The sequence below is a fragment of the Stigmatopora argus genome, chromosome 22 (assembly GCF_051989625.1).
Source record: "Stigmatopora argus isolate UIUO_Sarg chromosome 22, RoL_Sarg_1.0, whole genome shotgun sequence".
In the NCBI taxonomy this organism is placed as follows: domain Eukaryota; kingdom Metazoa; phylum Chordata; class Actinopteri; order Syngnathiformes; family Syngnathidae; genus Stigmatopora; species Stigmatopora argus.
This window is the reverse complement of record NC_135408.1, coordinates 6863563-6886908: the sequence shown is the minus strand read 5'-3', so window position 1 is coordinate 6886908 and position 23346 is coordinate 6863563. Positions and strand designations below refer to the sequence as shown.

The following is a 23346-nucleotide window of genomic DNA, read 5'->3' as shown; positions in this document are numbered from 1 at the left end:
CTTTCACTTCCATTGACGGCGCCAGGCGTCCTATCTGGGGTTGTACAAGAGTACTATAGTCCATATAAAGGAAACCATACTGACAATGTGGCCTGTATAAGCATTCCTCATAATATATAATAATTCTGAATATAAAACGGCAGCAGTTTCTTGTGTTGAAATAAATAAAACAGCTTAGCTGAAGAGAAGAAGAGAGAGAGGGGAAAAAACAGTCTATCTTGTGGCCCTCAATATTCATTGCTCCCGTTTAATTTATTTGGGGTGCATAATCCTTTCAGTTTCAACAGCAAATTTAACAGTCCCTAAGGTCTTAGCAGCAGACTGGTCAATACAAAAGCAGACACCTAATTACTGAGCACACCGCACGCACTCTCCTCCCTACTATTCTCGCTGCTGCGGGCTTCGTATACGCCAGAGTCAGGCAGATTTAGGTTTCCATTTCCAAGGTCTGCTTTAAAAGCCTGTTCCATAATGCCTCTTCACTCATACATCAGCTTTCTCAGAACAAATAATGCACTTTGTTGGAATATACAGTGCAGACATTGCAAAATATCGAGAGCGCTAAAATGGATTTCTTCACCTCCATGATTGTTCTTATAATTTTATATATTAGGTTATTTGAGTTCTTCAGCAATAATAGACCAAAATTGTGCATCCGGGATATTGAGAAAAAAAACATTGGTAAACAACATTGCAAAGGGGCAATTACTTAGTAAGTAATGCCTAGTTGTCAGGTCATAAATCAAGCTTTGATGTTGATAGGGAGTTTAATAAAAACAACAACTGACCTTCCTCTCAGCGGGATCTGTACTTTATTTAGTGCACTATCCCGATAGTAAAACTAGGGGTGTAAATCAATGGATTCATGACAATACAATACCGATTATTTGGATTGAATTCAATTCCTTCGATTGGTTTCATAGAATATGATGTTCAAGTTCCCCAAAGACAAAATTTGGAACATTTTTTAGCTGAACCCATCTCCACCGAAAGACCCTCAACTCAGTCGTAGGGCACTTCCGGAGTCAGAGGAGCATTGGCACTAAGGATGACACCGCCACCGAGTGGGATTCAAACCCACGCTGCCCGTGCCGGTCAGGTGAAAGAACCGGTGCACCATCAGTCACCCAATTCTATTGTACTTGATCCGGCTTGATCCACTTCGATTATTTGTTACACCCAGAGTAAAAGCTATGTGCATCAACTTCATGTTTTGTGGCAAAAAATTGGTGTCTCAAAAAACGCTATCCAGCCCAATTGAAAATGTCGGTGATTTGTGTTAACCTAATGTCTTTTTGAGACCCTTTGGTGACTATTAAATTTAAGACTCCTTACCAAAAAGCGAACATTACCTTCATAATAATGATTATATTGAATAGTCTTATCATGTGGTCCAATATGTGTGGGGAGTTGAAATTTTGTATTCCTACGAGAAGCCAATAAAGGGTTAAGATGACTAGCTTCAAACAATGGGAAGAGTTAGCCCCTCGGTGACCCGAGAGGAACACTCTTTGTCCAACTGCAAATGTTTGCCCTTGCCCATTGTGTCCGAATTATCCACGCACCCCTCCTCACGCCACGGTTTGAACGTGGCGACCCACTGCCCACACAGAGGAAATACATCCACAATCCCGTGCATATGCGTGCTTCCATACAGATACGAGCCACAGCACAAAGAAGCACGACACCCCCTTTACCAACGGATGACTTTCAGGCAGCTTAAACAAATTGCCACTGATCTTTGACCTGGCACAAAAGTGGCTAACAACTTTAAACGAATAAAGTTAACATCAACAACAACACTGGATTGCTGTATGCGTGTTAATTTTGAAAGGAAATATGTTGCATGATAACTGTCAGTCATATTTTTTTCCATCTTTTCCAGATTTTGGGACTCATTTTGCATAATTTAGCAATTGTCAATGGGGCTGTTCTGTTTCAAATTTTAATTAAGGTTATCATATTGTTAAAATGGTGGGTGGCTATTCCTGAAAAACTTAATATTAATTTAACTCTAACTATAAAATGAGAGTTCTTGTAGTTATTTTCATCTGTGTGGATTAGTATAAACCAAAAAGTATGTGACTTCATTTGTAAGGGGATAAAGAGAGTCAAAATTAAATAAATAATAATTTTATTGTCAATAATTGTATCATTATGAAGTTATTACATTATTATTGTATACTTGAAAAGCCAGCGTGTTTGTTTAGTCCCTTATATGTGATATTTTTAAATCCAGCTATCCTCATTATTTTGATGAGACATTAATCAAAACACCTGATTGTGATAATATTATTCTTTTGAAGAAAATTCAAGTAAAAGTTGAAGGCATTCCAGCAAAGCTCAAAGAAAAGAGGAATAATGAAAATAAGGATTTTCTCCACCTTCATAGTCATTCCAAAAAATAAGTCAATATTTAACCAGTGCCGCCATGCAGGCTATGTCAACTTTACAAGTGGCAGTCATAGATGTGTCCGAAACTATGTTGTTTCTTTCCAAAAGGAAACTATTGTTTGTTCAAGCTGTGAGAACGTACTGGAAGCAGCTTGCTGATTTGCTGCTTTCATCCTGAATGGCACCTCTGTCATTCACATGGTAGCAACAGGCTCACAAGTCATAAATCACAGCTACTAAGTGAGCTTTTCCTTTCACTGCTTGCAAACAACAACTGGGCTAATTTATAACCAGGCGCAGCACATAGAACACAAGCTATAATTGGCTACGGAGGTCAAGAAGGTTATCTGACAACAGCCCGCAATGCCACAATCCCAACAAGTCTCCATCTTGTGTACACTGGGAATCTTCATAGGTACATTAGCTATTCTCATCAAAATATCTCGGCCAAACTCAACAAAACGCAATCTTCCGCATCTTCAACGTGCCATTGAAACCTTTTGACAATTTTGATGAGACCTCATTATGAGAGATGAGAAGCAGCATTAGATTGTGACCCACTTGCTCAAAATAGAGAACTACATTCTGCTGCAAAAATACCGTATTTTCCATAATATAAGTCACCCCCCTCCCACAGTTTGGCTAATATACTATGTTATGTTGTGTCTTTTACGCTAAACTATCCAAATGTTATGTTATTATTATTATTATCACTTAATGTATGTTTTGTTTCTTGGCTGGCTTGACTTATAGTCCCCAAAGTATGGTACATTTTATATGAACTTAGGGGAATATTCTTGAGAAAATGTGGCATGCGGACAGAATCCTGGCTGCGACAAGTCCTGAGGGTCTTTGTGAAATCTGAATCAAACATTTGATTAGCATCCAGGAGGGGGGTTATGACTTTTGTCATAAGTATGCAGGAAAATGGATGGCAAAACCGCCCTATTATTGTTTTGTCAATGATGGAAATTAAAGAGAGTCAATTTGTTCATTGGGAATAAAGAAAAAATCCCTTTTATGGGCTTTAGAGGCTTTTTTGGCAAATATATATTAATATATTTTCACACACTTTAAAAAAAAAACATTTGATACCAGAACAAGCACATTTACTCAGAAACTGTATATTTACCAATTCTGGAATGATGCACATAACATTGTGGAATGTCAGTTAGATGTTGGTGAAATAAAAGCCTTTTTAAAACGTTAGGAATAAAGAGATAAAATCTTGAATTGTCTTTTTTATGAAACGTATAATTTTGGGTAAATCATTTTTTATGATTGCAATGGCATGCCATATCAAATAAATTGGAGTTAACAATAAGATGCCTAACCTGTCACAGCTGCTTTACAAGAGTTATTATTTCTTTAATCAGGTTTGGCCAGAATAACATAACATTACTTCACTATATTACTAGTCTTTATGACTATAATCTGCCACGAACCTGAAAACTGAGAAATAGGAAACATAATTCACAAGCATTATTGAATAAAATTCAAAGGTATACCAACAACATATGAAAACAAATAGTTAAATGATAACTGTCTGAGATAATGACTTTATAGAGAGCAAAATGTAGGTCCATCAATTTATAAAAGCAACATCAACCAATAGCTCCAGTTAATAACATTATTATGTTGAGTAAACAGAAAAAGAAAAAAAAGTTTGAGCTTCAGTGTTCTCCCCCTTCCCCCATCGGCCTTCAGCCCACCTCTGGTCTCCTTCTACCTTGACCCTAAACCCAATTCAAAAGCCCAAGCCTTTCTTATCACGTCAAATGAAAAGCTAAGCACAGACTTGAAGGACTAGAAGCTTTGACAAACCCATTTCTGAAAACCCGTGAGCCTAAGCAAAACATTTTTCTTAGCTAAATTGCTTATCAAACTTTCAAAAGTGCAAAAAGATCCCAAAAAGTGCAAATACTCACCAGATCGATCCCAACATCCGAAAAAGAGCAGTATAAAGTTATTGCGATTCCTTTTGTCCGGTTCCCCGTCCATTTTCTTTCCATACAGGACCCCCGCCACTTGGAGAGGCAGAAAGAAGAGAGTGAGAGCGAGGGAGAGCGGTCAAAAGAGACGGGTGGGGGCGGGGGGTGTAGACATTAGTTATGCTTTGGGGAGAGATGGAGGAAGACTGTTGCAGCTGTGCACCCCTATCAGTATCTGCTCAAATGCAATCCCCCTCGTCCGTCCGTCCGTGCACCGTGGAAAAAATGCAACGGAAACAAAGTGATCCTCTTACACGCGGGCCGGGGAAACCGAGCGAAACAAACAAGGAGAGAGAGAACGCCAGACAGTCAGAAGGCTGAGGAAGAAGAGCAGGTTCAAGTTTTCTGCCTTCCCTTGACTTTGCGGTGGGAGGGAACCGTCCGCGGCTTCTAAGGAGGCGAGGAAACACTGGCTAATACCTACCAGCTTCTTTCAACCCCCACCGCTCCCTCAGCCAAAATCCCTCCTTTTTCTATCTCGCTCACTCGGGTAATAAGTCTTGCTTGCAACAACCCCCCCTCCTCCCCTCCTCCTGGAGCTGGAATGCAAGGCGAGAGTTTCAAGAGGCCCAGTCAGACAACCCTCAAAGTCAATGCACCTTGACCTCCAGGTCAGACAGACAGTGCAGGCGTGTGTGAACGCGGGAGCTGAAGGAAAGGAGTCGTTGTCGTACTGTGCGCTTCCATTTCTGGAGGCCGGCTTAGCCTGGGTAGATCGTGTAACCCTGGCCGCACAACCGCTTGAGAGAGAGAGAGATACTAGGCTATATCACGCGTTGATGGGAAGAAAGCGGCCCTGAGTGAAAATGGCAGAACGCTCCACCATCTCAGCCGCGCACAATGGCCGCTTTCATTCCGAGAGCAGAAACACGGTGAGCTGCTGCGGTTAGGAAATGAATGAAATGAGTTCCGCAACAACATCGCAAATAACTTCGACCTTGCTCAACAATCAAAGCGGCACTCTTAAGGTTAGGTGAAAAAAAATTGCACTTTTATTTTGATAAGTGGGTCTATTAGAAAAAGGATCTCCATCCACCCTCGCATGCTGAGATTTTTTTGCATTGAAATGACTACAAAACTACAGAGAACCTTTATCATCTATTTGGAAGAAGAATGTTTAAAACGTTTAAAAAAAAAACTGAGGTTCATTTTACTGATGTAGAAAAGTATCAATAAAAGACAATATTTTGAGCAAGTAGCCGCAGACATTTAATCACTGCGAGTATTTATTCATTTAATTTACTGCACGACCTTCCTCAGCATTTTTGTCTAATTGACCTGTGTTTGAGTCTCAAAGTATGATAGTATATCATGTGATGTTTTGCACTTGATTATTAAAATAAGGAAAGAATGCAAAGAGTTCCCCACTTAACATTACCAGCAATGTTTGCACACTCAACTTACCCCGTTGGACCTATCTTCCATCCTGTTATCCTTTGGTAAGTAGATGCCACTTCACATGATGTCCTCTATGGGTAAAAATGGAAATACCGCGATAGCACGAGCTACTCACATGAAGTAGCATCAAGAGTTTAACGATGTACTTTCTGGTTGGTTTGTTTTTTGTTCTTCTGTCTGCTGCTGTCACTGAATAAACTGCAAAATAAAAACAACCACAATGGGAGTTCCACGTGGCAAAAAACAATGTAATGTTAATAGTTGAGAAAGTAAGAGAACAGGTCTGGATTTTACAGTCAGAGTTAAAAAAAATACACTAAAGTCTGTTCATTTTGAAAACATTTGTACCAAGTTGATTCATCTTAACCTAATCAACACACAAAAATGACAAAAGATGAATTCATTTGGCCAAAAAGGGCCATAAATAAAATTTTATTCTATGGATTTATACACAAGCCACAGAAAGTCCACAGCTGCCCACCACAGCATTTAAACAATCTCATTCTGGAGCAACCCACAAACACATGAGACCCATTTGAAGTTACTCTCAAGCCGCTGATAAATCTGGAAGATTTCCTTCCTTCCTTAGAAAAAAATGAAACAGAATGTATTAATACTGTACCAAACTGCAGGCTGAGCAGTGTGGCAAACAAACCTTTTCACGCAGATAGAGAGAATACTTTGAGAGAGCGTTTGTATCGTGGTAAGGAAGGGGTGGGGGGGTTTACGCCTTGAATCAAAATGGTAACAACAATGGTAAACTATGAATCGCCCCCAAACATGTTTGACTTTGTCTGGCAAAGCTGAAGCTGAATTTGCTTGGTATTTAAACCGCGGGGTAGCCTTTGTGCTCTTCTAACGTCTGCGTTCTCTTCGTTTCGTTCCTCGAGCCTGGGATGAGGGAAGAGGTGCCCGGCTCATCCTCGGAGCTCATCTCCCATGGTTGGCCACCTTGCTTAGGGTGCTCATGATGCGACCGAACCTTTCACATAGCTCCAAAGTGGAGTAGGCGGGCACCTTCGGAGGGTCGTGGAAGCTCTTGATCTCCGTCGAGCAGTCCAATAACTTTGGAAGGAAGTCAGCCAGCTTTTCTTGGAGGTTGCCTATCAATAGAATACGGACAGACACGGATAGATATCGTGATTCATTGGATTGGCTTTGCATTCCCATTTAGACCGCAAAACCCAAATATTTGGACTATGATATCATAAATGGCGGCATGTTTGGCAGACAGTAAAAGTGTGGGGAGTATAAAGCTTGGATTTAAAGATAAAAGGCGGGCTTTGCTGAAACTTGGCCAGCGCAAGCCCGAGATGATATGGCTTTTAAAAGTGAGTGAAGGAGAGGGGGGGGGGGGTGCAAAGACAAGTGCTTTGTGCATTAAGTGCAATATGACAGCTAACTTGATTAATATTGCTTAATACACTCATAAATACACTGGGGGTATGTCTCTTTACACTTTTGAAAAAGATGAGATGGCAGTAGAAAATGAGAGTTTCAATTACATAAAAGTTATATAGGAAAGGTAACACTTTTATGGACACTGCTGGAAAAACGTGAAGATGTAATAGTGGAATAAAATGCCAATAAAAGCCAGTATTAATTTCTAGGACGTGGTCGGTCTTAGTGCGGGCAGACATTTGAACGATACAATTTTAGCCAATCAAATGCGGGATTTGCCACCCTTCGTCATTATGTCAGATACACCCATCATCCTATGTACCCATGTTTGAGTCAGTGTTTACTTGTGTGGGTATAAGTGACATTACAGCAACGGCTACTCTCGTTAGCGGTGACATTTTATGGGTTGAAATATTTTCTCAATTAACGCAGATTTCAGGAATTCCCTTTTGCATATTCAAATACTTTGAGCAAGTCTCAAAGACCCTTTGAAATAAATTCAAAATCAATACTAAGAATAATAAAAACTTCAGAATATTACCAACTGAAACTAGCAAATTATTTTTTTTGTGGTAGTTAACAGAATAACTGAAAGACTTTGATTCCAAGAAAGGCTTTTGCCAAATATGTCTGAAAGCAGATCCACATGTCCCTCAATATGGAAATCAAATGGGTGCATTGGCAGCGAATCAGAAGGACGCCTTCCAAGTAAAAGAAGCAAGTCAATCCAACGTCACCATTTGCGGCACAATTTGTGTTGGCGAAGCCAAACAGCTGAATAAATAAACAAAATGTGTATTCAAACAAACACCGCACTGGATAATTTAGGGCTGTATAAATAAACTTCACTTGACAAATCCACTGTGCTGTGAAGCTAACCAGTGACTTGGGGAACACAAACAAACTCCCAATGGCTTTCGTGAACTCCGACGCAGGCGAGTCTGTTTATCATCTAACGTAAAAAGAAATGAGCAATCATCTTGTAACTTGACCAAACAGCTCTAATTTTGTGGGTTGTACTTGTGCATGATGTTCGCGTGCAACTCACCCTCCATCTCCCGGCCCAGGTAGGAACACCATCGGTTCCTCATGTCTTCCACTGCCAGCAGGTCCCTATCAGTATCGTGGACCAGCAGCAAGGGGATGCATGGGACTACCAGCTCATTCATGATTCCCAAACCGGTGGTCACCCCTGGTTCTTCTCCTGACTCAAACATGGCAGCTGCTTGCTCGTTTAATTTCTACGGACCATGAAACACATTACATATCGTTTGAGTGTGTGTTTTACTAGGAATGTGCAATAAGTAAAACCAATGAGCCCATGGATTTGTATCTTTTAAGCTCAGTAAACGTCAATAAGTAAAAAGGACAAATGCATACAGTCAATAAATTCTGATTGCAAGCAACATATTTTGCTTCAAATTAATTTAGGATTAGTGTGTCTGAAATGTTTGATTGTCAAATGTAATTTTGTTAACCTTGAGGTATAGCGTTAAATGAAGAAAGAATGTGAAAGCCTTATATTTATACCACCGGGAAGAATCGTGTTCAAACAATTGACAACACAGAAAGGAATTTTTCAGTTGCATAATCCTGAACAAAAATGTAAATAAAAATAGCATTGTCCAGAAATGGGTCCCCAAAGTAGAAGCAGACATTTTATCATTGCTTAGGACAATCAAATGCGGGTTTTGCATATTGCCCTTCCTAACTGGTTACATCAGTAATAGCAATTGTTTCATGATGAAAACACAATTCCAAATGAATAGGTGAATGATGTGGATCTGTGTTTTCAATTTTATGCATAATAACCACTGTGTATGACAATTGAACATTTTATTTCATAACTTACCTTTCCTACTCATAACTTTCAATGTTATTGATGACATTTTTCCAAACTCTAAACTGATACTGCATATACTTATATAATGTTATTTGAGAAGCTAGTTTTTCTGTGAGATAAAAAGTAATTGTATTAAAGCTGTCCAACAGAACAACCCACCATTATCATTTCTTAGGTTAGAGCCAATGGAATTTAACAGTGATGCAGACTGTTCTAGCTGCACTTGGACAAAAAACATCTTGCTCCAACAAACTCAGTGACCTCCCACTCTGAAGGGGAAAAAAAGTTTTTGCTAAAAAGCGGCTCGGAGTCCAGGGATTCAAGGTTGGATACACAAAACAAGCAAGTGAATTAACTATGTCAATGTTGGCAGTGTTTTCAATTAAAACAAGAGCAGGAGGTAAACAGCTGAGCCAGAAGTTCTGGACAGAGATCTGAGATGAGCGCAGCCAAATTCTGAGGTTAGCCGAGGACCTGCTAATGTGTTTACACTCGCTGGCCCTGCTGCTTCCTATTCCCACTCCAATGATTATATTGCAAGCACAATGCTCGCCTAAGGTTACTGAGTGCAGACTGCTAAATATCAGATTGAAGCTGATGGCACCGAATACCGCAAGCTCTGACCAAAAACACAGCACAAAAGCTCACTGGGGGTCGTATCAAAGTGCAGAGGGAATTTTAATCGCAGGCTTCTGACGAAATCCCTTTGGGCGGAGTATTTAGTCGTGAATGAAAGTCATGTAGCAGCAAAAGCGAGAACAGAGTAAAAATGTTCAATATAGAGGAGGAATATTGGTTTTGCTCATTTTGCTGCGTCACTGTTGTTTACTGCAACCTAAACTGGTCGGCAGACAAGGATCTGCACTCACGATCAGACCGCCACAGATGGGGAATCGAACCCACGCTGTCCATACCCAAGTCGGCTGAAAGAACCACTACTACATCGAGTGAATTTAATTTGAATGTTTAAGGGAATTTTGATCAAATCTGCGTAGTGTAAATATTTCGTATTAAAACGTGGACATATGTGGTTTGGCATATAATCAGGTGGGATTGAAGAAGTATTTTGTTAATATTATTTTAGTAGTGCAGCTTATCGTCAAGGGTGATATATAAGTTGGAAATATGGTATTTTGTGGTACATTTGGACTCACCAGCAAACAATCCCGACGGTAATAACTAAGGAACTCCTCATCATGTCCTCTGTAAAGCCCCTTGGACAAAAGCTCTTTGTTGTATTGATACGAGTATATGAGATATATCAGCGCCTCCATAAATCTAAAAAAGCGGAAACAAACAGAAGAAAAAAGTTTAGGATGTATAAGAACAGCAGTGTACAGGATTCTAAAATAGTGGTGAATATTCTTCATAGTTTTCATTTTGCTGCCCTCTGCAGGTAACATTCAAGATGGGTACTGTTCAAACTCGAGTTAAAACAAGTATACTAGTTTTCAATTGGTTATGTGTTTAAATATCACAAGATAACGACATCCTGTACGTGTGCGGCCATACTTTGTCTTATGGAAGAGCTCCAAGCCAGTTATCATGAAAATGGTTGTTTGGCGGAAGTTCCTGTAGTCCTGGTGCCATATCTGTGTTGAAGAATCTTATTAATTACAGGACAGCTCAATGATGGTGGTCTAAAGGAATGCATTTAGATAAGGGAAAGGACTCTTGACCTCATACTCATCCATGTTGACCTCCTCGGGTGAAATTAGGTCCAGCTTTGCACGTGCCACGTTCATAATGCTTTTGCATCTGTGTGGGAGGAAAGAAAGCCTTAAGAGCAACCAGCATCATTTCGGACGGTGAGTCATTGTCAGGAGATGAAACAGTCTAGCCGGCCCCTGGGCCATAACTTGGCCTAATGAATCACTCTTTAGTGTTGAGAAGAAAAGTGAAACACCCCCCCGGAGACTCCTATTAAGGCCACATGCAAGCATAAATCTAATTATCTCGCTCAAAATAGTGAGAAGTCCATTTTTCATTCAGGAATTTGGAGAGCAGCCAATAGGGATTGGAAGAAAGATTTAAGAGATGCAGGGATAAGTAACATTAAACATTGTGGAACACTTAGGAAATTGTTGTAAATACTGAGCGAATTCTGATATCCGTCCATTGTGTCATTAGAAATTACAGTGCATTTAACCTAGTCAAACTAAGGTATGAGGAATCAAATCGATTTCATTTGTGAAAGCTGGCATTGAATGCTCCTGTTTTACCGCCATTGACGCCCTCTATCGCCGTCAATGGCAGTTGATGCGTTAAACTGAACGAATAAGACTCTTGAGGTGTATAAACGTACTGTTTCTTAGGTTGTGTAATTTAGAAAACCAACATTGAAAGTGGCACAGGAGTTTGAATTTAGATTTATAAAAGGATTTTAATTTGAAGTGTGTACCTCTCATCAAATGCCAAGTTACGGTCAGCAAACTGAGTGAGCAAAGTCCTCTCAAGGATTTTCTTAGGTGCTTGGTTCTGGAGAAAGTAGACAATGACGTGCTGTAGTCGGTAGTCGTTCTCGGGCAGAGTGTTTTCTTCGGCAAACTTCAAAAGTCGAGCGTATTCTAGCTTGAGAGCCTGACCGGAAAACAAAAACAAAATAATCATTAGTTACTCCACTGATTGCTCAAACTGGATTTAGACTACATATTCAAATGTAAGTTTGACACCCTCTATTTAGAGATGAAGCATGAAAAATTGAAGAAAACTCATCGTGAACGTTTGGGTTTGATAGAGTAACGACTTAAAGCTAGTCTTGTTTGTATGAAAAGATAGAGTGGGAACGCAAAAGGAGGGAGAGACAGTACCTTAAAAAAGGCTGCCTCGGGCCCATTCTTTTCATAAACTGTGGTGGATTTGCCAATAGCCATAATTACACCCTGCATGTTTGGGGTCATCATTGCCTGCCCGGGAAGCAGTAACGGCATTAAACAAGAATAAGTGGCACTTGTGATGTAACAAGCGCAGGGAATCACAGTTATTCCCTCTGAAATGCGGACATGCCAGCCATACATCACTCTCCAGTCCATGCAACTACCATCGAGAAACATTATGTGATTGCAGTTCTTAACACAAGATGCAATGATGTACAGGCTATTATATTATGAATCGAAAATGTAAACTGTTAAAGCGAGTCTAAAGGCCAACTTGGAGCAACGTTAGTCCTTTTCACACTAAGTTCAGAAAAATTCCAAAAACCTGAGGTGTAAATCGTTCTGACATTTACTAGTTTTTCACAGAAACGAGACTGTCAAAACATCTCAACTTTTTGATGCCAGGCCATGCACGAAGAGCTTGACAATATTACAATTTCAGGCTGAAGCCATTTCTGACATCCGTCACTCTTAAGCAACAGGCATAACAAACATGTCTAACGCACTGGCTCTTTTATAACTTCGATCACACTGGTTAATTGCCAGGTCTTGTGCTACCTTATCATCATATCCCCCTTCTTCTGACTCAATAACAAAGGTTCCCACATTGGGAATGGCCACCTCTACTGTGTGGTGGCCAGGGGACTCATCCTCTGTGACAAAATCAGGAGGCGGGATAGTGGGGGGGCCCAACTGAACTTCAAGCTGAGGGGAAGTCAAAGGGTGAAGGTAAACACGTAGTCTGAAGCTACCCTAAGTTTTGATTTTATAAGATGATACAGTGTGCTATGAGTATTACTGTATACTACATACAGCATTTAGTAATGCTTCAGGGCTTCTTTGCTCCTGTTCAGCAGTCGCCCTGCATATGGCTCTTTCTGTGTCCTCCTGGAGATGTTTGGAGTCACTAGTAGGGGATGGCTGCTCCATGTACTCAGGATCCTGCTGGGGTGCTGTAGGAGAAAAATTAGAACATTTGTGAATGTGTTCTATTTGAATGCTAACGTTATAATGATTTTTTTTTTAAATAGAATCGTTTTTCGTTTAAAAAACACATTTTGTTCAAAAATGTGTCATCATTTTTAAAGAAACTTTTGATTTTCAATTTACAAATGTGACCCTTTCAGCTCAATCAGTGTCTGACTGATCAACTACTGTAAAAAAAATGTCTAATAAAATATATAAAATAAAAATAAATAAAAAAGGTGGAAAATGATGCAAATAGGACCCAAGGTATTAAGATCACCTGTAAAGAATGACTAACACGGGGTTATAGGAACATGTGCATATTGAAACAACCAAGCCAACTAAAGAAAAAGAAGTGTTCCTACTATAAAAAGTATTTCGAATAGAAATGCCACTTTGGACTCATGATTGGGGCTCTGACCTGTATTGTCGTCTGGAGGGCTGCAATCAATACTCATGGGCTGGGGTGAAGAGGAGGAAACCGAGGTGCTGGATGCAGCAGCTGCCGCTGTAGCAAGAGCCAACTTCTCCTGCTGGGCCTTGCGAGCCTGCAGAGCATTCCACTCCTCAATCTCCTTGTCAAAGAGCTCATTGTCCTCCTTGACATACTGCTTTAGGTCTGGTGGAAGCTTGTCCATGCCACTTAGTATCTGGCCCGTTTCTTTATCAAATTCCTCTGTGTTGACAAGAGATCAGACAAAGAGAATATAGTCGAAATGTTGATACCGACATCACAATGGGGTACGCCACAATATTTCTTTTTGTAATTACTTAAACTAGAAACTGTAAATTAATTGCTGCAATGTTTCAGCTATCTCACTTTAGTATCTTAGTCCCTATCCTCCGGAATTTCTGGGTCTTATACTATAACGCAGTGAATTCAAAGCTAAGAAATATACAGTCTATAGTAGATCTAAAATACCTTCTATGAGAAAGGGCTTCTTCTCATTGATATACATGAGACAGTAGGCACTGGCGTTGCGGTAGCCCCCAAACGAGTCCCGGACCAGCTCCTCCCAGGAGGATTTTGTAACCGAGATATCGTTGTACTTCATCCAGCAACGTTGATGTGGGTCATAGATGTAGGCCCAGTAGTGCCCCGCGTTGGCTTGCCCTTCATGGACTAACACTGCATGAAGCCGGTATGGTACCTTTAACAACACATCAGGGTCATTTGAAGTGCAATTTAAGGCAACTAAATTATGCCTTTAATGACATTACCTGCATCATTGATTTGTCTGAGTACATAAGCTCAATTGTTCTATGGATTCTTTTTATACTGTCCTGTAGATCTGGTGAAAGTAATACCAAACGATGGATTAGTAAGTACACCATGTCATGTAATATTCTAAATGACAACACATGCAGAAGCGCGCAGTAAATGTAGGAGGAATACTTACCACGGGTATCATTTTCGACTTCGCTCCTCCATCGATGCAGGCATCCCTCCAGCACCCTCAATTCCTCTTCAGTAATGTGGCGTGGAGCAGGGTGCATAGGGAGATCAGGAGGTAGTCTGGACTGAGTAAAAGGCTTATGAATAGGTGCCCTCTGCTGCTGGGTTGGCGTGATGGGTGAAGCGGTGCCTGAGGCAGAGCCTGAGCTCTCTGGAGGAACCAAACATTCCTGTTCCGGCAAGCTGGAGGATGAAAGTGGAGATTGAAGTTGAGTTTGAAGGAGCAACCGCAATCTGAGACCATTTTTAGGCATCATGTAATTCATTTGCCCCTCTTACCTCAGAGAGGGGAGCTGTATCCCAGTTGTGCCACCAGGAGGGGCTGACGCATCAATATCTTCCACAGGAGAAGTACACACAGGTTTACTAGAGGCAAACTCCATTGCATATTGGAGGACATCTGCCAGAGGAAACCTCTTCGGTCCAGAGCCATAGCTTAGATATCTTTGCGTTAGACGGGAAATCAAAACAAACAGAAAAATACGTTAGGAGAATTTGTTGAATAGGTTCTTAGAGTGGAATTTTAGAATGCTGTCCACATGCTGCTTGGTCTAAATCAAGCACAGAGTGCAGAGGAACAACAAAAAATCCCCAATTAATTAATCAGCACACACACACACACAAAGTCCAAGTTGTTTTTAATATGGTAATACAAAAAAACTATATGTATGTAGTGTTGCAACTATGATTATTACCTTTCCAATCTCTGCTGGAACAGAGTCAAATGCTCTTTAAGCCTTCTCATTTCCTCCCTCTTGATTCTGGTTATTTCTCTGTTTCTGTCCATGTATCTGAAAGGGATATTAGATCAAATAAGAGGATTCTGTCTAATTACCTGTTATTTTTGGTAAAAACATCATGCCATGGTAGTCATAATACTGGTGTCATTGGTTTTGGACAACTTCAATCTGTGATATTTCGAAGATTCTGTATGTACAACACTACCATTACAACAAAACACCGGATCGTGAAGGCCGACAGCCCAGATTGTTGCAATTACATTATATTTTTTTCTAGCTAATGTGCATCACCTGTCCATGTAAAGCATAGAGGGGAACTCAAGCTTGTTGTGGATCTTCTCAGGCCGTCCAAGTGCTTGATTAAACTCAAATCTTGACAGCTCGAAGGTTAACACAGGTGGGAGTTCTGTGAACCAGTGCTGAAAGGAAACAATGTTGCTCAGCTTTTAGATTGTCGACTTCATTAAATCCAGTTGTTTTATTTCCGCCAAAGATTATCGTCCACCTAATTTTTTTATGCATTTCTTGCTAACAATATTATATTTTTAGACATTGATTGATGGCACTGACCTCCTGTCCAGACCTGGCGGAGTTTTCTGCTGAGTGCAGGGATTCAATCTCCCCTTCGATCATGGCTGCCTCAAGACACTCGTGCAGATCCTTGAAACCATTCACTTGCAGTGGGTACTGGCCAAACATCTCCGTGTTTTCAAATTGTTTACCTAGGAAGTTGCAGACACATTAGAGAAGTGTTTGAATTTGCTCATGGTTTGGTGGGCCGCACAAAGTGATGTGGCGGGCCAGATCTGGCCCCCGAGCGGCCACTTTGATGCCTGTGCTCTATGCTGTGGGAGGGAAACACGAGTTATGCTGTCCTCATCACCGTCTTCTCAGCTGCTCATTCATTAGTTGCTGTTGTTTACACTACAATGATTGGGCAGCAGACATGCAGATGTGACAAAGTTCAAATTAGACCCACAGGCGTAGGGTTTGGTGGCTCTGAGCACTATTGTTATGCATAATAACCACAATGTCAATCAGCTGCCAAGGTCTTCCGCAATCAATGCATCAGCAATCCTCTACGTCAAGATTAACTCATTAAGGCAAAGTCACCTTTCGTTACCAGAGGCAAAGACATGTTTTATGGGGGCTACAATACAACCGCTCCATCCAACTTTTTTCCCCACAGATAACGTCACACTTTTGTTTTCTTTGTTTGTACTGATTTCAATTTGACACCTTATCTTACCTTCGAGGACACCAACGGCAAGAAATCGGCCGTAGAACAGTTCCACCATTGGGTTCTTTGGTTTGTCTTCTTCCCTGAAAGTTAAAAAAAAGATTAAAGAAAATGTAGGCCAAGAGGGCATACGGAAAGCACAAGCCATAATACAGATGTAAATAAATAGTCTAATATGTATTTCTTGGTGTTCAAAGTGGTTCATTGGAAAATTCTGTAATTACCCATCTTCTTCAGCCTTCATCTGAAAGGCATCTTCCAGCCAATCCAAGAGCTTGTGTGTGAACTCACTCACATCCTGCTGTAGAACAAGGAATTTAACTTGCAATGCAATGAAGACACCATGATAAAGTTGTGGAAATTTGTTTTTTTCCTCTTTCATTTAATCATATTCCATATGTTTCTACAAACTCAGTCAATTGAAGTGGGCCAATGGACATATTATATTGTGAAATCATTTTGTGAATCATTGCATGAAATGTACTAAATAAAACATATATATATACAAACATACTGACTTTTGTTCTTTAAGTGGGTGTCATTTTATTGTGTCCGGCGACTATCACGTTCAGCTCAATTTACCTGCTGTGATTCACTGGACTTAAAAGCGTCTTTGAGGATTTCAACTGCCCGTGACGGATCAACATATTTCCTTTTGGACCCAACCATGAGGGAAAAGAGGGTCCGGAGCTCTTGCATGAAAGGTAGGTTCCTGTGTTCCTACAAAGAGCAAGGTGTCTTTCATGAGAGACTCAATATGCAAATAACTTCACTTCCAATAATAATTTTATATGTACACACAAGGCAGTATTGCATGATTTAGTCAAACCTCTTCAGCTTTTTCACATAGAGTAATTAATGGTACAGCTCTACTCTTCAATTATTGGAGTGGACTACAACAGAGTAGATCTCTTACCTTCTGATTTCGGGGAAGCTCATCAACCCTGGCCGGGGGAGAGTAGTGGAGTACCAGCCTCTGGAACTCCAGCAGGTTAAACAGAGACTAAGAGATGGAAATGAAATTAAGATTTGTTATTAGTTTCCAAGTTAAATAAACCAAGTTATTTGAACTGTAAAAATCATCAAATAATCAGGAGAACAATCCGATTACATTGTGCCGTGTAATGAATTTATCCTATCCTATTGGACCCATATTGATATTTCAGAAACTTGAAATATGTTTACAAAAATGAAAATAAAGTGAGCTGGCTGAATTTGACGAGCAAGCGTGCAAGCGCATGTGTGTTTGGGTGTGCCCACCTGGATGACGGCACTGAACCAGCAGGTATTGCCGACATTTTTCAAGCCTACGGGGCAGTTGTCTATCCTCTTCCTGTCATGTGGGTTTGGTGAATCACTCCATACTTCAGTATGGGTGCGCTTCAGACTTGCTTTGTTCTCTGCTATGCTGGCCTCCAAAACTCTGGGAAAATATGACAGGTAAACAAAACCTAACATGATATCCCTTTGTGTGTTCACGCTGAGGCTCCCACCTGCTAATGGCCTGCTCTTCATCAGTGATGCCGGTCTCCCTAAAGGCCCGACTGGACTCTGCCAAGCTGAGGGCAATTGCTCTCTGGAGGTCATCTTTATCATCCCCTGTCAGGTCAATAACATCTAAAACAAACCAAAACCATTTCAAATAACGTTAATACTTCTGCAGTGGTTTCTAGTGCAATTTATACTTTTGGGCAAAGCAGAAAAGCTCACTTGAGTCTGCCTGGCTTCCCACGCTGATATATCGGTCACCGGACACCTGAGAAGTCTGGTAGTAGGTGGTCTCATCTTGCTGAGGGGCCTTGGCGTTCTTCTCTGTCAGAAAGGCCACGGCCTCAGCCAAATCTCCATTGCTCACCTGTAACGAGCCATGCAATTTAAGGCCAGCAATCTTTGAAAGTAAGTTGTCAACGTTCTGAACGAATGGACTTTTGTTTTATCTCAGTTTAATGGAGGGGAACCAAAGCAAATGCTGTTACGAGGGTTAAAATGTTAATTCATTTTAGTTTACTGTACTTCATTAATGCAGTCGTCATGTTCCTCTCTTCATTCATGTCTAAAACAAGCAAATTAACTTTGAGTCATTACTTGGATGCCATGTTGTTCAGTCTGTATCAACTGGGTCAAATTCTTCTGAAAGTGAATGTAGACCATTATTACCATGTACATGACACAATGTCATTTTACGCAATTATAATCTAGATGACACACTTGATTCAAATGTAAAAATATGGGATTAAAAGCTATTGGAAATTTGTTTCCTTATTATATGGTGGTATAACATTGCTGCAATTATATGTACGAGCAGCTGTGTAATACTTGTGGTGCATGTCCGTTATAAATTACCATACCTGCAAGGCCTGTTGAAGAAGCTGAACATCTGTAGTGCCTGTCACCTCTCGTAACTGGTTTAGTAGTGTCTGCTGGTGCTGTGAACATATAGGGATATAGCATCAGTTACAGAAAGGGCACAGAAACATCTATCATTTTAATCCAAGTTCAAACAGTATAGATGACTACAACGCTCTTTAGGGTTGTTCCTTTCTGACGTGATCGGTCCAGAAGAGTGTCCTGCACTTCAGCGTGCTGGGCAGTAAATAATATCCGTGGCACCGGCCGGCTAAGGGGTGGCTTTAGGGCTGATGTGTTGTGTGTGTACACGCAAGTGTTAAGATACACCGTGGTTAGTACGTACATGGTTTGAGTATGAAAATATAGCACTAGGTATGGAAGGTCTATATAGACATAGAATATCCCTTTATGCAAGCTCAAGTTTAACGATGCCCTTGCAGGATATATGTGTATTTTTATACAGGGTTTGATGTCTAATTTTGGAAACTCTGGGTCCTTCCTCTAATGTAGACACATTCTCCACACCCTGAAGCATTTACACAAAGGAAATGGAATAATACAATACACCATAAACATAGCATCCTGGAAATAGAAGTGTATGACCTTCCTTCATATACAAGTAAAGGATCTTATGAAGATTATACAGGAATGAATTCTGAAATTACAACACACATTGAGGAAGAGGACAAAAGTCAAATGTGAGTGAGCTCTTGTCCTTTTGATCCAAAAAGGCATTGACCAAATTTGTCAATCTGGTTATTGCACAATTTGTACTTGTTAATTAATCACGTGGCTTTTTAGCTCCTTTATAACGGAAACACTTAGTAGATGACAATAATTATTTTTTGTTGATTTGAAGAGTATATTCCCCAAAACTTCAGCAGTCTGATTTTATTTGGGGCGTGGCCTTAATTTGAGGGGTGTGTCAAGAGAATTCTGACAGCCTTTTCCCATCAGTATGTAAATCCAACTAATTGACTATATAACATCTGCACAAAGCTCGTCTCAACATTGCCAAATTACATCATTTACAAGGTAAATCTGTACGGATCAAAAGCCCCCTTGATTTTTTTTCATAACTCCTTAAGTGTGCGTCCTTTGACGTGTAGCAAACTCTTCATCAAACAACTATTTCCAAGGGATAAAAGCTACAGACTTCAAACTTTTAAAGGTGACGTTTTCGTGTAGTTAAACATGTTCCTTGCTGTCTTGTGTGCAAGTAAGTCACTAAAGCAGAAGTGGGTAGCAACGAGAAACGAAAGAAAGACTACAAAAATGAGCAGGACTAGGTATTGTATGTCGCCCCTTGTTAAGACAGACAATTGTCGTTCATCTGTTTATTATTCCGCACTTTTGATCCATCGATGAACGCTTGTACTAGCTCATTCAAGTCAAGTGACAGATACGGGCCGTTAAATTGATGTATCAAGACTCGGCTATCTTGCTATCCAAGCTATGTAAACAAAGCTACCAAATACTTCGGGGATGAGTAACCTCGACCACATTAGCACACCCAATACCAGAGAACATTACCCAAGAAAACATTCGATGGCTTGTTGTAAACGTTTATTATAAATCAACACACCTACACAATAACAGTGATATGTTTTGCAAATTTAATTAACTAGTGACTGAAAGTGGAGTTAGGTGACACTGGCATTTAGCGCGACAAATTTCCGCTGACGCCGCGATTGTCTTATATTACTTAAAAATGGTGAACCAAACAAAGGTTTATTCTTAACGATCAGCAAGAAGACGTTTTTTTAGAGGTTGTGGCATTTTCACAAACGGCGCCAACATGAACCAAACGTGGGATCGACTCATAAGACTGGCTAACAACAAGCAAAACATTGGCTGGTGCGTTAGGCTACATAACACCAGGCCTCGTGTAAACAAACTGCATTGGAGCAACTGCAGATCGCATTCCGAAAATATACTTTCACTGCATAATGATGCAACGCATCCAGAAAAGCATGGTTTGTGATCACAGTGAATCCAAAGAATGCACTGCATTGCACTGAGGTTAAAGTTAGCGATCCAGATAGCGTTAAGCTTACCTTTTGAGAATGCTGCTGGAGGACATTCTGCTCTACAGTCATGGCCGATACAGCGATAAACGTTGACCCCCCAAAATGTGGATCAGCAAAACGCACGCGTTAGTTTTGCTCAAGTGACTTTAAAAGCGGCCTGAATCCTGAGTCTGCGACATTACGAGAGCCATAGTAGAGTGAGTTGGGCAGATTGTCAGCAGGCATGAAAACATTGCATCCGCCGCCTCCCAGTGATCTGCTATCGATGACTTTCGTCTGATGTTCTACTTCATGGACCACTATAACGTTGTGAATGAATACTACAGCTGTAGATCATGTGTTTTCCCTTCCTACATTTAAGCCATCACGTATGTAAAATGTCTTTCAATTCTGAACTGAATATGTTGCAGTATACGTAGGAATTATCCCATTTTCTGAACCGCGTTATCCTCATTAGGGTCGCAGGGGGTGCTGGAGCCTATCCCAGCTGACTCCGGGCCAAAGGCAGGGGACTCCCTGAATCGGTGGCCAGCCGATCGCAGTGCACAAGGAGATGGATAACCATGCACACTCACACCCATACCTAGGGGCAATTTAGGGTGTCCAATCAGCCTACCATGCATGTTTTTGGAATGTGGGAGGAAACCGGAGTACCCGGAGGAAACCCACGCAGGGAAAACATGCAAACTTTTATATTTAAAAAAAAAAAAAAGTATACTTCCCTTATGGATTGCAGATATCCGACTGGCATATGGATTTTCTACTCTGATAAAATAGTCTATTCTGTTGTTTCAATCCAAATATTTTACTCAAGACTGCTTTGAACAAATGAAAAACGGCTTTTGGCCAATGAGGTTTTTAATTATTTATTTATTTAGTTCATCTAAACTGCACTTCTTTAGTCAGTGGCATAGGGAACCAAAACAAAAGGTATTAGCCGGTGTTGTTGGACTGACCTGGGCCGTCGAAAGCTATGTAAAAGCAATCCTGGTTTTAATTTTAGACAATAAATAATTAGATTCACAATATCTTTAACATTGGCCCTAATTTGTCTCCATAAATGATAATATATTTCACTGTATTCACGTTCAAGAATTGTCACTGGCCTTGGCCAAGTTATATTTCTCCACAGGCATCAGTTATCACTTATGCAGATACTTCCGAGTTTTGTCCAGAAGGTGGCGACATCTCCCTTTTGCCAGACACGGACAGATTCTAAAATATGGACTAGGAGATGAATAATTCATGAGAATGAGCTCACTGGGCAAATCAAGTTGTATTATAAATCACAAGGAACGTTTTTAGTCTTGGAACTTCATCAATATTTTGTGTGTGCTCAATGGAAAACTATTGACTGTGCATATATAACACTTAAATAAGCAGTCAGTGTGTTGAATTTATTCACCCCTTTAAACAGTCATCTTGCCCGGCTAGATACATCACAGTTTGACCTCAAGTCAGGTCAGGTTGAGCTTTCAATCATGAAAATCAGGAGCTTTGTCAAGAAGCCAATCAAAAATTACATAAACGAAACAATTGCCAAATTCAAGACAGCTATTTGTTTTTATCGGATTGGTCGTTGGCTGGAAAGATAGTTCAGACAAACTGCATTTCAGTTTCAGAGTGCCTGCTACCTTGATGTGAATATGCAATAATAGATGCCATTGTATACAAACTCCCTGTAAAAAGTCTAAAAGCCAAGTTTAAAAAAAACAACAACACGTGATTAACTTGTGGTTGTATAATATATAAAAAAGAGCGCCCCTGCCCAAAAGCAGCCCAATTCTAATTGTTGGGTAACTATTTGGGATTGTCATAACATTTTTATGAATGTCTTACATAAACTCTAATTGTCCCATAATCCACTGAGTACAAAGTTCAACGGGCAAGCGGTTGCACAGAAGTTGGACTTTCTAATCCTATTTTTGAGAAATGTTTACTTGGGAAGTTCGTGACCCGTCAGATTATCCACCTGGTTGTCGTTTAGCATTTCACAGGAAATGATTTTCTCAACTTGACACGGTGCGCGTGAAATCTATTTGGGTTACATTTCTCGTCTGTGAGAGCAAAGTCTGAAAATCATTTGTTGACCCTTTAGTTACCCGCCAAGGTATCTCCAGCTAGCCTAGTTTGAAATGTAAACACACCATTGGATGCCTGTAAAAGGCCTTGAAAGAAGGTACACCGTGGGAGTGAACATGAGATCGTCAGGCTACTGACACGGCTTTTTGCTCTCCCAAGCCACTTTGTAAAACACGCTTATGTGACATGGCAAATATCATCCGTGTTCTCTCGGTGTCAGCCAAGAGCAATCAAACTGACAGGCTTCACAGGCAACCTCAGGGACTCTCACATGAATATTGCATTAGCTCAGTTTACATGATTGGATGCGGCCATCATGGATGCTCTGCAAAGCCATTAGTGAGTTTTGTAACTGAAAAGAAAGCAGAAATAACCTTACCCTTAACGTACATGGAGCAATTCCTTTTTCCAGGATAAAATACTGCACGTTTGTTGTGAGTACCACAATTATAGTTGTTCAACTACAAAAAGCAGCAAGACAAAATGTTGGAAAAGATTGGTGTGCTGTTGTCCCATGTCAGTTTTTTTTCATACATCATGTTTAAAGAAGTGTGTGTGTGTTCACACAGCTGCAAGCCGA

The 23346-nt window shown here is 40.5% G+C and overlaps 1 protein-coding gene and 1 long non-coding RNA gene across 2 annotated transcripts in view; both read right to left on the bottom strand.

Moving 5' to 3' along the window:
* Window positions 1–4822, bottom strand: part of LOC144068518 (uncharacterized) — a 28428-nt gene extending 23606 nt beyond the window's left edge. Inside the window, exon 1 of the long non-coding RNA XR_013298189.1 lies at window positions 4323–4822. This is a non-coding gene — a long non-coding RNA (uncharacterized LOC144068518). The remainder of the gene's footprint in view (window positions 1–4322) is intronic.
* Window positions 4823–6182: 1360 nt separating this feature from the next.
* usp25 (ubiquitin specific peptidase 25) lies at window positions 6183–20948 on the bottom strand. Its single transcript, XM_077592879.1, has 24 exons — window positions 20712–20948; window positions 18654–18731; window positions 18016–18160; window positions 17799–17922; window positions 17566–17728; window positions 17222–17308; window positions 16888–17025; window positions 16530–16606; window positions 16315–16388; window positions 15636–15787; window positions 15357–15484; window positions 15021–15116; window positions 14605–14769; window positions 14270–14508; window positions 14091–14161; window positions 13792–14020; window positions 13291–13545; window positions 12717–12856; window positions 11429–11607; window positions 10707–10785; window positions 10540–10619; window positions 10182–10305; window positions 8233–8425; window positions 6183–6886 (listed from the first exon to the last, which is right to left on the bottom strand). The coding sequence occupies exons 1-24, from the start codon at window positions 20751–20753 to the stop codon at window positions 6714–6716; spliced, it is 3231 nt and encodes a 1076-aa protein (XP_077449005.1). The 5' UTR covers window positions 20754–20948; the 3' UTR covers window positions 6183–6713.
* Window positions 20949–23346: the final 2398 nt, after the last annotated feature.

Excerpts from the sequence above, each read along its gene's own strand:
- usp25 (XM_077592879.1), bottom strand. The coding sequence starts at position 20,753 with ATGACTGTAGAGCAGAATGTCCTCCAGCAGCATTCTCAAAAG. Across the intron at positions 14,509-14,604 it reads ATACAGCTCCCCTCTCTGAG|CTTGCCGGAACAGGAATGTT; the intron begins GTAAGAGGGGCA and ends TTCATCCTCCAG. Across the intron at positions 14,021-14,090 it reads CAGACAAATCAATGATGCAG|GTACCATACCGGCTTCATGC; the intron begins GTAATGTCATTA and ends GTGTTGTTAAAG.